Source organism: Buceros rhinoceros, unplaced genomic scaffold (genome assembly GCF_000710305.1).
Source record: "Buceros rhinoceros silvestris isolate BGI_N320 unplaced genomic scaffold, ASM71030v1 scaffold24519, whole genome shotgun sequence".
Lineage (NCBI taxonomy): Eukaryota > Metazoa > Chordata > Aves > Bucerotiformes > Bucerotidae > Buceros > Buceros rhinoceros.
Window position 1 is genome coordinate 22,369 of NW_010431281.1, and position 14,559 is coordinate 36,927.

Below are 14,559 nucleotides of genomic sequence, written 5' to 3' on the forward strand. Positions count from 1 at the left end.
GCCTGCTCCCCATAAACAGCACGTGGATGAGGCACAAACAATTCAGTCTGGGCACGTAATGAAGCATGTATTGAACATCTCACCAGAGCATTTAAAATTCAAAGTGTCTGCTCCCAAATATAGAAGGACGGGACTCAGGCTCTTCTAGCAAAGCATTTGCTTCACTAGGTGCTAACTATTCACCTGGCAGCCAGGTGGCTAAATTCGGCTTTCAAAAATCCTCTCAATTGTCACACCAACAGTGCTGGTGAACTCAGCCCCTCGGAGGTGCAGTGGAGAACTGAGGAAGATGGAAAGACCAAGCTGAGGAGCTCCTCCAGAGAGGCGGTTCCACACCACCACCCTGGAGTGCTGACCCAGTGCGTCCTCTCACATCAGAGGGTCTGCTTCAAGCTGAGCTCTGGGGAACATCTTTTTCCCCAGACCCTGAAGTTAAGTCATGGGTGAGGACCTCCTATCTACTTGGCTCAGGTACAGAGCTTCCCCCACCCTCCCAGTTCCTAACTTTGACCCTTTTTGGCTCCCCTACAATTACAAGATGAGCCCTGAATGATGCACTGAATTCCTTCCTTCTCTCCCTCCTTCCAAAATTCTTACTGGTACTTAAGGCCACAAACACAAAGACTATTTTTCACCTTGTATTTGGCATACAGCATCTGGGAGCTGTTTCAAGAGATTGTTGCGACAGTCAAGTATTTTCAAGTGGGTCAATGACGTGATGGCTGTGGGCAGGGACTCCAGACCATTATTCTCCATATGCAGTTCTTTCAGGTTCTGGAAAATATTTGTGCATAAGTATCAATAATGAAAGGATTTTCCCTTAGCTTGGTGCATCATCAATGTGCAGAGAACATCAGTAAGAGCAGAAGGAAGGTTTATAAATGGAGATATTGTTGGGATGACTAGTAAGCACAGAGACAAGGTGAGTTTCAACCACCGAGTTTCACTATTCTTCCTGACAGCCCTGGCCTGATGCTGCACCACGTACCTAAAGAGATTAGAAGAACCTTCAGTCCTGCATTTGGGAGCAGGTGAAGTCCACGGAAGTGCCGCGCTGCAGCAGACCAAGATCTTCTCCCTTCTATTGCTCCTACCTGCAATTTGCTGATGTCTTCTGGCAGGCTTGTGAATTTAATCCCTTTATTTTGTCCCAGGTGTAATACCTCTAATGACTCCAGGAGAAAGATTTCCTTTGGAAAGATACTGAATTGGTTTCCTGACAGGCGAAGGCATTTCAGATTTGTCAGTTCTTTCACCTCCACAGGTACCTAGACACAGTCATTAGAAAGATACATTATGTCAATTAAACAGCAATCTTTGGGGGTTTGTATTCAGGGGAAAATCTCCAAGAAAATGCTGTGAAGCTGCATTACTGTTGATGGATGAACACAGAATATCGTGCTCATTAATGTAACATTATACCTCACAGTATGGTGGAAATTTTGGCAAAAAAAATTCCACCTTGTTTCCTCTGCTGGAAAGATTTCTTCTGGGGTTAATTTTATTTCTTAGCAGAAACATTCGTCTGCTTCTTCATTTCCTTTGTATGCACAGTGCAGGGGAGAGTAATTTAAAAGTGATTCTTTTGCATAAACTGCTATTTCTGTAAATGTAACCTTCAAGAGGAAAATTGCATGAGTGAAAATCTCTGTGGAGAAGGAGCGTTGCATTATATTAAAAGGAAGGTTTATTCTGAGCCCCAAAATGAGCATGCCCATGAATACTGCTTCATTTGTAATAACACAGCTTTGGGGTACACAATTGTTCATGCTCAGACAGACAGCGAATGTTAATAGTGTTAAAGGCGTTAACAATATCACACCCATTTTTAAATTACCCTCTGCTCTGTTTCAGTTTGAGACGTGCTGGTTCTATACAAATGCAGCTCTTATTTTCCAGTGTACCCAGAAAAACAGATGCAAAAAGACTGAAGCAATCCCTCTAGTCAGTGTTTCCTCTTTATGATTCGACACAAAGGTCAGTGTTTCCACATTCTTGCTATTCTCTCCCTGTCTGAATACTCCAATGTCAGTGATAAGGAGTAACCCAGACTCAGGGATGTACTGGGTGGGATGTGCCCTCTCACTGCAGGAGGGAACATTAGCACTCAGTGCTAATGGAGATCTTAGATTTTGCAAGAGAGAGGTGTCAATAAAATAAAAATGAAAGCAAAGGAACAAATACCTCCTGTATCCGATTGTCTTCCAGGGCCAATACCTCCAGATTTTTCATAGTGCATATCCCTTTAGGAATCTCATCAAAGCAATTTTCGCTCAGCTCTAGTATCCTGACACTGGTTAATCTGGTGAAGGACCCAGGCACTGTGTGCAGCCTGGTGTTCCGCAGATAAACGCGGGAAAGGGATGGCCAGCAGCAGAGCTGGTGTGGGAACTTCTGCAGGCTGTTCGCAGACAGTCTGAGTTCTCTCATTTCAGTGAGGTTCTTCAAACCTGTGGGAAGCTCATGCAGGAGATTATGAGACAGATCCAGCACAGCCAGCTTCTGGCAGTGTTGCAGTGTAGGAGGAATGGAGGATAAGTTATTAAAAGCTAAAAAGAGCTTAACTAAGTTTGTCAAAAAGCCCACCTCTTCTGGGATGAGACTGAGGAGATTTTGTTCCAGATCTATTATTTCCAAATCAGCCATTTGACAAAGCTCCTTGGGAAAACTGTCAAACCAGTTTTTCTGGAGGTAAATTTCCTTGAGTTTTGTCAGATTCACTATTTCTTTAGGCAAACACTTGAGGTTATTGTCAGAAAGGCCAAGCAGTTCCACGTGATGGAGGTTTTCACAGATCTGCACTGGGAGTTCGTGCAAGTTAGTTTTGTAGAGCCTGAGCTGACGAAGGGACTGCAACTTGCTGATAACTGGCAGCGAACTACAAGAGAGAGGATTGTTACTTAAGTCTAAGCTCTGAAGACATTTCATCTCCCCCAGTTCTTCACGTATGTCGTGTATGTGATTCTGATCCAAGTAGAGGACCTTCAAGTGCCTCAGTCGATTGATGCCCCTGGGGATGCTTAGAATCTGGTTCTTTTCCACATGCAGCTCTTCCAGATATTCTAGACTCAAGACCTCTGGTGAGATGGTTTGCAGTTGCTTATTGGCTAAATCAGCAAAAAATACCCTGTCTGTGACGCATGTGGGAGAAAGAGCTTCATTCTCTGGCACTTCATTCATTGGTATTTCTTGTGCATGGTCATCCTCAAAACAAACAGATTTGGCTTCAGGGCAGTGAGTGCCCCCTGCGCTGGCCTCCTTCCTCTGCCGAGACTCAGCCATCTCCGCTCCTTATATTTCATTTCAGAAGAGAGAAAAAAAAATTAAAAATCAAGAGTACTCAAAGACCTTCCTACGCTAAATAAATACTGGGACAGGTTCTAGTCTCAGCTGTATCCCCACAAAAAGTTTCTTGTGTTTGTTGAGATCAAAACCTGCAGCACGCGCAGCGGGACCATAGGTTCAAATCCAGTGCATCCCAACGTGCCCCACAGCCAAATTCAGAAGGTGACCTCGTGAAGTGAGGGGAGCTGGATGAAGCAACTTCCTTGAGTCTTGAGGGCCTATGTTTACATACAGTGACAGATCTGTCTTCAGCTGTGCTGACCTGAAACTGGAAGGGTCTTACTGTGAAAAGGTGGCACCTTCTTCTGTTACACTTAGTGGTTTCTGAGCCACAGAGGTGCCGGTGAATCTGAGATCTGATAACCCCCAAAACTGCACTATTGCTGACAGTGAAAGAGCAGGAGGTGGGAACGGGCGACTACCTGACCAACCTCTGATGGACCCGAGAAACATTTCAGCTGGGATTTAAGGAATGGTAAGAGAGGAAGTGGAGGTCAGTCACCTCCCACCTGATGCCTTTTTCTCTGCTGCCATAACTGCACTGGGAGAACATCACCTTTCTAGAGATGCACTGTTTCCAGGTGTAACCAAGACCAGGAGGAAGAACTGAGCGACCACCATGTGGAGAGACCCTTGCTGGGCCTCCCAGACTGGCTCAGAGGTATTTTATTTTTATTGGCTCCGATTTCAGTACTTAGGAGCAAGCCCCACAAACTGTGGACAGGAGAACGTGCGATCCCAGCCCACTCTCTCCTGTGTACAAGGGCGGTAGTGAGTCAGTAGGAGGATTTATTTGGTGAAAGGACCAGGACAGGCACCTTTGAAGTAACTGCTAATCCGTGTAACCACGGAAATTTTTACAAAGGCTTCTTGGAGACCGCGGGCAGACCGCTAAGTAAGCACTGTGGAGTGAGCCGACGAAACTCCACTCCCCGTGAAGGCTGGGCACCACAGAGGTGGCCAAACCTCCACCGTGGGGAGGGCCCGTGGTGGTGGGGCCTCCTGCCACAGCCCTGGATGCTCTCCTCAGAGACAGGCTCCACCCAAATATTATTAACCTTGGAACAGCCCAGCTCAGCCGTGGGACAGAGCTCACCTGTGGGCCAGGCGCCGTGGAGAGAGGGTGCAGGTGTGGATCGCTCAGGTAGGCCTGCGGAGGTTACAGGGAAAATGAACGAATATTAGCTCTGTTAGCTCAGATCCTACACAACGGCAATTAGAAACGCATCCACAAACCCCCATTTTTACCTCAGGCTCTTCCTGTCTGTCCGTATCTGTTGTTCTGGTGTTACATACTGAGAGCGGTAACCCTTTTCAGACCCAGCCCATTTTTACTGTTAGGCAGAGCCTGGCACAGCAGCGCTTGGGTCCATGGCGCTGTTGCTAGGCTGCTGTAACAATGCAGTAACGCTTCGGTTTGTTTTCCAGCAGGTCATGTCAGATCGCCCAGATCTCCACCAGGGCTACGTGCAGGCCTGTCAAAACCTGGGCCGTCCTGAAAACCCCTTCATTGCTCATGTGCTTCAAGAAGCTGATAAAAATGATAAAATGTAAGGAAATAACAAACAGTGTGTTTCAGATGCTTCTGTAAGCCTTAAACAAGATAGCAGGACAAGGGATTACACGATGAGAAATCTCGTGCCCTTTCAGGCTTCAAGACAAATCGTATTTAGCATTTACTGCTGAAGTTCTGTTTTGACTCTTGTTGACATAATCTTGGCAGAATTCTGCAGCAATATATCTCTTCTGGACAGCTTTACAAGCAGGGAAATCAAAAAAAAGTGAAAAATGTACAGGATGGTGCCTTTGTGTCCCTTGGAGAAGCCAAACCTAGTGTCTAATCATCCTAACTCCCTGCCTTTTGTCTGGGCTCCTGGTTAAAAAGCCTCAGCTGCCTCCAGTTAGCTTCCAGCTGGTAACGCTTCCCCGAACTGTCTCTGAATCCTGCCAAGGTATTAACCGCTCACACTCTCTCTCGTTACATGGTTAGGTTGGGCTTCCTCTTGTGGATGTTCCTGTGGTCAAAGTTAATTGCTCTTTGGAGGGAAAACCTGAGAAAATACAGTGTAGGTAAAGGGTTTGTGTTAAGTTTTGATTCTGAGGGCAGGATAGGGTAAATAAAGGAAAGGCAACAAGTCAAAAGGGGACGATGAGGTAACCTCCAGGATAGCCTTTATTTCTATCTGCCTTCCCCTGATCTTGCTTTTTCCTTCTTTCTGTGCCTGTGTGCTAAGTGTGCTCTTGCAGCTCTGCAAGAATATCAAGAAGCTCAGTGCTGAGGTACAGCTTGAGTCATGTCGCCTGTTGTGATGTTACCAAAGGTAGTGGCAACACTTAACTGTGTGTGAACGCAGCAGTGAGGGCAAGCATGGACACACCACTGATCTGAGAGGCTTCATTTCCCTGTGCCATTTTACTTTTCCGCGTGTGCTCACACTTTTATGTTACAACAGGCAGACAAAAGGCATCACATTAAAAATAGCTGGAAATAATCGTCTAGTGCCTGTGCAGAGAGTTACCGATGACGATCTTCAGGTCCTTGCCTCTGTCTTAGGCAATGCTGCGTTTATCACAGGTAAGTTTTTTCACATACGTTTGTCATTGCTGAACTAATATGAGAAAACATAAGCAGTCTTGATTTCAGCCTTAGTTCATCTTGTTTAGAGATCAATTAATTGTAGATACACATTTGTCACATTCTTCATCTTTTTCAGGTTTGGATCTGAGGTATAATCTATTGACTGATGCTGGAGCGAAGCACGTGGCAACTCTCCTCCAGGTACCAAAGCAATGTTTATCTTTCAGCAACTTGTAATTTATTTGGCTGTGATAATATTTATATGTGCTGTATTGGAGACAAGAATGGATTGATTGGTTTGGCAAGATTCCCCTAACTTTGACTTTCACATGCAAACCCGTCCTGCTCAAATCTCCGATTGTATTCTCTGGGGAGGTTTTTCTGGTAGAAAACCGTTGGACCTTTGGTGAGGGTGTCCTGAAGAAAGAACAGTGGAATAACCTGTGTAAGCTTTTAGGGTTATAATTCAGTTCCACAAGGGAGCTAAGGGTAATGTCCAGTGTGCCAGGGCCTTTGTTTTAGATCCTTCCCCATCTCTGTTAGCACTTTTGTAGACCTACACGTATGAAACTTTAAGGCTGCCTCTATGTTGTGGTAAGGGCTGGAATGCAGATGGAAATGGTGAGTTGCCGCTGGGTGCCTGTGTTCATGAAGCTGAGGGGTTGCTATGAAGTTCACCAAATGCCTGAAAAAAGACTCATCACTTTCTGCTTTGTTTGTTCCCAAGGAAAACTCCTCTCTGCGGTACCTTAACCTGATGTTTAATGACATTGGCACAAGTGGAGCAGAGCTGATAGCGAGAGCACTCCATGTGAGTAGTTGTCTGGGAGATTTAGACAATGGCAGCTGCTCTGACATTTTTGCTTTGATGGGCAGTACTAGCTGTCCTGCCAACAGCAGAGCTGGCTGAAAGGGCTCTCTGTCTTCAGCCTGTTCAGCGTTGTGCTCTATCACAGCATTGCTTGTTTTCCCAAGGCAGACCTCAGAAATCACATTTCCCACTAGAGAAAGTCGCACTGTGCTGCCATTAACACTCAATTATCACAACTTTCACAGCTGCACAATGCCATCAGGGGCTTTTTCCTTTTTTTTTAATGGTATTAAATTTGCCTGCACCTTGATGTCAATATTTGTCTTGATTCCAGATGTCTGAGACATGTTTTCAAAACTTTGCCTTACAGCAGCAGCATAAAGACATGTTTGTTATATTTAATGTGGTTTTCCAAGGAAATCAGGGTTGTGTGTAAGAGTCATGTTTGTGAAACGAGACTCACGTGAGCTCTTTCTTCCTCCTTCACAGCCTTTGAACTCTGATCTGATTTCAGCTAAATTTGACAGGCCTCCAAAACGCTGCAACTGTACAGTAGATCATATGACACCGGGCTTGCGGGCAACCCCCAAAGCTATTTGCACAGCACTGTGGCAAAGTTTGCTGAGTGGGTAGGTGGCAGGATGTGACCACCAGCCCCTTGGCTTTCTGCGCTCCGGTGGTCCAGGCACAGGGCATCCAGGAGCGAAGGGGGGTGTGGTGTTGAGGGAGAGAGGGGGAAGGAGTTGCTGTAGAGAGGTACCACAGCTGGGGAAGGGTACTGGGGACACGTGGAAGAAGTAAAAGCTGTATGAAACCAGGCTGCATTTGTTCTTCTGCTCACAGAATTACTTGCTTCGTGATCACTTAATCAGTCATCTGTGGTAATAAGTGATTACGGTGGTACTGAAGATTTAAAAACCCAGAACTACTCTGTGTTGCATTTAAGGCTTTAACAGCTGAATAACTATTTCATGTGCGCTGAAATTCTGGGGAGGGTGAGGGGCAAGATGCTGACTTTCTGTCCCGTGATCAGAGCTTTATATGATAGCCAGTGAAGTCTCCAGTCCAGCAAAGACTTACACACTGGTTTGGCTCTGTGCCAGGTCATCCTACGGAAGGCAACCAGCTTCACTGAGCTTTGACTGGCCATGTGTTTTAAGAGACTGAAAAATAAAGCAAATTATATTCTTGTTTAAAACACTTACTAGATTTAAATCATTTTTAATATCATTTGCATTCCAGCTGCCAATTTAGGCAGAAATATCTGCTGGGTTTATTTTCCTGAATGTGAAATTTGTGAGCTTGGAAGAAACAAAAGTTTTCAAATACTCAAGTTTTGCTTCCCCACTCTCACACGTTTGATTCCACTGAGGGGAGCTGGAGCCAGATGCTTAGTCAGTGTTATCGCTGAGACACGATTCTTCTGGAGGGATGTTTTGTCTCTGTGTGACAACCAGCAGGATTCACAGGAAAAGGACGGTGTTGTTTTTCAGGCCATTTAAAAGGAATTGATTTTTTTTAAAAATTCTTATTTTGTCTAGAGTAATGAAGCCCTTGTGCATTTGAGGATGACTGGAAACAAAATAGGAAACAAAGGTGGGATGTTCTTTGCTTTGATGCTACAAATTAATTCAGCCTTAGAGAAGTTGGATCTTGGAGACTGTGATATGGTGAGTAACCAATAAAATTATCAGCAATGACATAAATCTTTCAAGGGTACTACAAAGGTTCCACCATGCCTCAGTCTGTTGTCATTGATTTTACCTTTTGTGATAGCTGGAGGTAACACGTGATATGATATTGCAATGAGGACTTGGAAAAGCGTGTCAGACAAACCACCAGTGAAGTCCTCACTAATGGTAGGTCAGAACCACTATGTCCCTGGGGATTCAGGTGCTTGGCTTCCACGTTTTGCAAGGGTTGTTTCTGCTGTTCATTTTCGTTATGGTGTCTAAGTCCTATGTAATTCATATTGAAGAAGGGACTTCCTATTCCCTGGAGGCTCTTTTCCTTCTAGAGCGTGCAGTGCTGTAAGGCCTCAAAGTCACCCAGTCCCATAACTCCGTGGCTCCTATCAGAGTTTGATCTGTAAAGGACACAGGCACAAGAGTGCTGAACTGAGTAGAAAGACACCCGGTTTGATCTTGGATAACTTGCCACTTCCTGAGCTGAGCGCTGAGACTTCTCACACCGTGCACAGGGAAAATCGGGAGGGTGGGAATGGGTCAATGCACTAAGCAGGGCATTTCCCACTCTGGCCAATAAAAGCCTGGGGATGGCTTTTAAAAACCTGTGAGGTACAACAGGAGGTAGTGACTGGAGCTGTGAACCTCCACCTGGTGCGCAGTCCCAGCACCTGACTGAAGGTGTATCCTTGTGTGATCACATCAGAGGGCCTGGAAGGTGGAAGTGGTTCTTTTTCCCACCTGGGAGAATCTGGTCCTGGATCTGGCCCTCCAGGAGATGGTTTTCGCCAAGCTAGAAGTGAAACGAAGATGGACCACTCTCAGCCTTCTTGTAAGGGAGTTTGTCTATTCAGGAGGTAATGAAGTGTGGGTTGTGCAGAAGGAGTAAGTTTGACTGTCCCTAAGAGCTGTAACTGTCACCTGGAGGCAAGGAGAGAGCTGGGGTCAGATGAAAATTGTATTCTATTTGTTTCCTGGAGTTACAGAATTTGCTAGAAGGGGGGGTGCTTCTCCAAAATTGTGAAAGGTGTTATAAAACCGTGAACAAGGTAAGTGCAGCCAGTGTAGGATTTATTTGAAAGCTTAATATGTTTATGTGTAGTAAGGAGTTGGTAGAAAACTGATTTAAAATGAAATAGCTTTGGGTTTAGACCAGCCTAATTGGAAATTAATGTAAGTACAAATCAGTGAGCAAATGAGAAGGGAATAAAAAATCTGAACTGGGCTGTATCCTGGAGCCTCACTGCTCTGCACCACATTAATTCACATTTAGTGTAAATTTACCTAGTGGATAAATGTTACCTAAGTCTTTTGCCAAGGACCTTAGGGAACACACACAAGCTGAATTTAATTTAGAAAACAGGAAAACCAAAATGCAGGGTCAATTAAATGGACAAGTATCTTTGAGATGTGTTATTCTTGCTTTTTATTTTCTGAGTTGCCAAATTTCCTTCTCATTTGTACCTCTGAGTCTAATTCTGCACTATTATCCCCCAGGGAGCTGGCATCGGTATTACCACAAAATACACACTGTCTGTAAGCACCTGGCTCCTGCACTTGCATCTCTCCAGAGTACATGGAGGCAGAAATTATAGTATTTCCAGTCTGAACCCGTTTGATGGTTTTGAGCTTCTGACCATCCACTCTAAGGGGTCATGGTGATTTGGCAGCTTGATCTATATGTTGGACAAGTTTCTCTAAAGAGTTTATTTTCATTTCCAGGGTACACAGTGTCTAATAGAGATAGCAACAGCCCTGACTCAGAACAAATCAGTCAAAGCAGTAAACCTGAATCGTCCTTTCCTGTACAGCCAAGAGGTAGGTAAGTGCGTGTGTCAGTGCAAGCAGAGAGCGGTGTCAGCTCAGTCAAAGAGCGAAGCGTTAGTTAAGGCAGCACGGATGTAATTACGAGCAGCTGAACATGGCTCTCCTGGTTTCCTTGTGAAGCAAAGTAAACGGTTGCAGAAATATTCTTTTTCTCTTTCTGTGCCAGGTTTTGCATGGTCACAAGCTGCCCTTGTTTAAGTAGAAGGTTAATTAAAAAAAATTGTTTCTTGGTACATATTCATTTGTTAAATAATGGGTTAATGGAGACAGCTTGGTGTTGGTGAACCAAGTATTCCTTCTGCTGTAGCAGCACAGAGGGGTTCATGTGTTGTTCGGCAAACCGAGGGAGAAACACTGTTTAGCAGGAAACAGGGGAAGAACAAAAGGCTGCTGTTTATCTGAGCAGTGCGGTGCGTGGGCAGTCAGCAGCACTGGCAGCCTGAAGAAGAAAGGCACGCTTCAACAACGTGCCATGTTCACTGCATGGTAGGGGTGGCTTGTTTTGCTGTGTACTTGGAGCATGAATTTAACAAGTGAATGAATCTCATCGACGTAAAACCTGTGATGTGTTTGTTAGCCAAAACAAAGCCACAAACCCTCTGAACACGGAGAAGAGGATCTGCAGGGTCCTGGACGCTGGATGTGTGCAGGCACACAGAGCTGTGGGGCTTCCCCTTGCAGCTTCTGTGTGTGGCTGGCCCTGCTGAAGCTCCTGTTATTTGCAGGGATGTGTACAGTTCTGTAAACATGCAAATATCTGTCTGGTATTTTTAATTATTCTTTTTTCAGCATTATCATAATATAATGTTTCCTGGCTATTTTTAATACAAAGCTGTAATATACAAACTACAGCATTACTGATGACAAATCTTGTTGCTAGTTAAGCCTCTCCCTTTTAACAAGAAACAAGACCAAATCTAGTCATAAAGCACAGCTTAATAAAACTGAGTGTATGTTTTTAGGAAGAGACCACAGTTCATGTAGCTCTGATGCTGAAAAACAACAATTCTCTTGTGGAACTACACTTGTGCAAGCATGAAATGAAAAACTTTGGTGTAGAGCGACTGTGTGAGGCATTGTATGAAAACTCCAGCCTGAGATACCTCGATCTTAGCTGGTAAGAGTTAGTAAGTGACGTGGCCCTGACCAGCACCCTTTCTTAGCACCTTTTTAGAAACAAGTGTGCATCTCTCTTTCAGTAATAAAATAACCTCTGACGGTGTTAAATTTTTGGGAGAAGTCCTAAAACGAAACCAAACCCTGGAAATCCTGGATCTTCACACAAACCGACTAGAGGATGCTGGAGCCATCTACCTGAGCGAGGCCTTGGCGCTGCACAACAGGACTCTGCAAGTGTTAGTATTTACGCAGCCTCCCCAAAGCTGTGGGTGCAACGACTCCGAGTATAAGAAACTGCTGAACTGACATCAAAGCTGGATGCTTTGGTGTTTATTAAGACAGAAAAGTCAGGAAGTTCTGAACTTATTGGTCCATTTTTCCTTCTCAGGGAGAGAACCATGAGTGGCAGCTTGGGTGGGGTTCCTTTGCCTAATGCTTGCAGGCACACTCAACTCATTTCATCTCCTTTGCCTTGCTCTTCCTTTTTTTCATCTAGTATCCACTCCTGTGCATCGGGGAAAAGGCAATTAGAACTTGTTAGTTCTTCCTGCAGCTCTAAAGCGTAGATCCCTGCGCCACACAAATGAAAACAAGAGCTGTACGTCTTCAGAATTTTCAGATGATTGGATTCTGTGCAGGGATGAGACACTATGTTTGTGGATTCTCCAGAAAATCCTCTGTTTAAGTTATCTTCCAGGTGAACCTGGAGGAGCTGCAATCGCTCCATCAGGGTGTGTTTTGTAGCCCACATTAAACCGTGTGCCGGCAGGATGTAAAAGCTGATCAAAGGTGTTACCTGAAGCCATTAGTTTTAAGTAGCAGACTGAGGAGGTGGCGGCTGCTGGGTGCCTCTGAAAGCCTTCCAGGTTCACCAATATAAAAATAACTGCCACTCCTCAAAGATCAAAGCTTAGCCTGGATAAACGCCAAGGCTTGGGCTTCAAAGCGGACTAGAGATGAGACCTGGCCACCATGCAGTAAGTCACTGACACTGAAGAATGAGTGAATGACCTGGCTGCACTGGTCGTGGAAGTGCCTGGAGAAGCAGTGCAAGCCCATAGGCCAAATGGCCTTCAGCAACTTGAAATGGATTTTATCGTAGAACTGGCCTCGATACAAATAAATAACTGTTATTAATAACAAATAGAAAATTTCAACATGCGTATAATAAATTATAAACTCTTCGTTTTAACTAAGAGATGGGAATTCCCTGGCTTGACACATTTACATAACTAGCTTCGCTGTTTCTTAGGTTGTCGGTAGTGAGCAACAATATAAGTGGCAAAGGACTTGTGGCTCTTTCAGATGCAATGAAAACAAACACGGAACTTTCCTGTATTTACATCTGGGGGAACAAATTTGATGAAGCCACCTGTATGGTAAGTGTTTGCTTCTGAACTCTTCTAAGAGGGCTGGCGTTGGTCGTTTGGTCTAATTTGTTTCACAGTCATTGGGAAGACAACTGCGATTAGTGAACAGGAGACCTGGTTTACTGTGGGTTTTTTAAAAATAATTGTATTATGGTGGCGCTGTGATAAGACTTGCTGGGCATAAGCACACTGAAATGATCAAGTACTCTCCTATTGTGTGCTGTCTTTTAGAGCCTTTGCTGCAGTGAAAGTGGAATCTTATATGTCAGATCTTGGGTTTATTCATTTCAGGCATTTTCAGAGCTGATTCAGACGGGCCGCCTGAAACCCAATTGCACAGATGTGGAACCGTATGAAGTGGATGGGCAGGCTCACCTTGCAGAGCTCTCCCATGGCCTTCAGAAGCATTACTACTGGACACTGAGCTGTGGGGTGGTGACAGACAAAGCTGCTAACGCCAGTCTGGCGATTGCAGCGGTTTCAGAGTACCTGTGAGTGAGGCAGCAGCTTGATGCACTCCAGCTGCTTGAGCTTTCCCTGCCTGGTTTCTAGTAAAATAGATTCTATCAGTATCAGACTTGGTGCATGTTGTTTTTCAGGGTCATTCAGGTCTAATGAAATGGCATTAGAGATAAAATATTGAACCAATGACCTTAGGTTTTGTTGCTAAATAATGCCCAGTCTATTAAGAGTCTATTAAGATAGAAATGCATTAGTTTTGCTGCAGCACCTTACCATGTTTAGCTGTAGTTGCAGGATTTCTAGGTGATAAATTTCGTAGGTGAAGTGACATGGTCAGAGGAAAACTTTTTCACCAGGGCATAGAGCACCAAGGGTGACTCTAATTATTCTTGGCAGTAACGAGGAGTAAACCAGCCACCGACCACAGACACACGAAGAGTTGGGGCTGCGGCAGTGCAGACACCTGAACTGAATGAACTTCTGGCAGCTGAACTACTCTATCTATCTAGGAGACCACCTCGGCTCAGGGTTTTTATCAAGTACTTCTTGTTTACAGAAGAGGCAGGGGCTGGGTCAGAGCAGCCACAGAGCCTGTGGGTGGAGGGATCACAACCACAGGGTGTCCCATGGGGCTGCTGCAGAGGAAGAGCTGCCACTGCCCTTCTGGGCTGTGGTCCCTACAAGGCAGGTTTCTGTGCAGCAGTGAGAGCCTGCAGGTACTGGAGCACAGCCAGGCAGCTCAAACTGACAGAACTTAGCCTGAGAGTGCCGCTGGGCAGCAGCTTTGCTGGACAGCAAAGCAGACATGCTGTAGAACAAGGCTCCTACTGAAGCCGAGGGGTTTGGGTAAATGCATTTGTGGCTACAGTGCTCTATATGCGCTCTCCTTTACTTAGAAATTACGTGCTTTTGATCTTCTTCCAAGAATGACTTTTTTTTAAACTGAGTTAAATGAAATTGAGCATTAAACCACTGTAATGCTGGAACTTTAAAGCTAGTGACCTTAGTTTTGTAGGAGAGAAATGGTATTTTGATGAACTTGCAGCGTGTACTTTTTTCTTGTACTAAAAACGAAAACCACCACCAAACCCGGTGTTGTTATTTCTTCCTGTCCCTTGAAAACTGTTTAAAAAATATTTTTATCATTCCTGCACAGGAATAAGACAACATATGCACGTAATGGTAGTTAAACACTCTTTAATGGTTTGGATACAGACTTTGTAGAAGCTCAGGAATCACTCAGCTTGTTTCCTTGTTCCACTCACTCTGCTCGTACCTGTGGAAGTGACCTGATCTATCCTCCTAAACAGAAGTCAGCAGCAGAGGCTTGGTAACCGGCATTACCTACAGCCACTTTCATCA

The 14,559-nt window shown here is 44.8% G+C and overlaps 2 protein-coding genes across 2 annotated transcripts in view; one reads left to right on the plus strand and one right to left on the minus strand.

The window, feature by feature from the left end:
- The window catches only part of LRRIQ4 (leucine-rich repeats and IQ motif containing 4), a 4,863-nt gene extending 1,581 nt beyond the window's left edge, over positions 1–3,282 (minus strand). Inside the window, exons 1-3 of the mRNA XM_010143389.1 lie at positions 2,185–3,282; positions 1,095–1,268; positions 636–774 (exon numbers count right to left, since the gene is read on the minus strand). Coding sequence (XP_010141691.1) covers positions 636–774; positions 1,095–1,268; positions 2,185–3,282 — 1,411 coding nt within the window. The remainder of the gene's footprint in view (positions 1–635; positions 775–1,094; positions 1,269–2,184) is intronic.
- A 1,497-nt stretch (positions 3,283–4,779) lies between these two features.
- Positions 4,780–13,230, plus strand: LRRC34 (leucine rich repeat containing 34). The gene is made up of 10 exons (XM_010143388.1): positions 4,780–4,895; positions 5,799–5,920; positions 6,060–6,124; positions 6,651–6,734; positions 8,276–8,404; positions 10,142–10,237; positions 11,209–11,363; positions 11,446–11,601; positions 12,618–12,744; positions 13,027–13,230. Exons 1-10 carry the CDS (start codon positions 4,780–4,782, stop codon positions 13,228–13,230), a joined length of 1,254 nt encoding a protein of 417 aa, XP_010141690.1.
- The last annotated feature ends 1,329 nt before the right edge of the window (positions 13,231–14,559 follow it).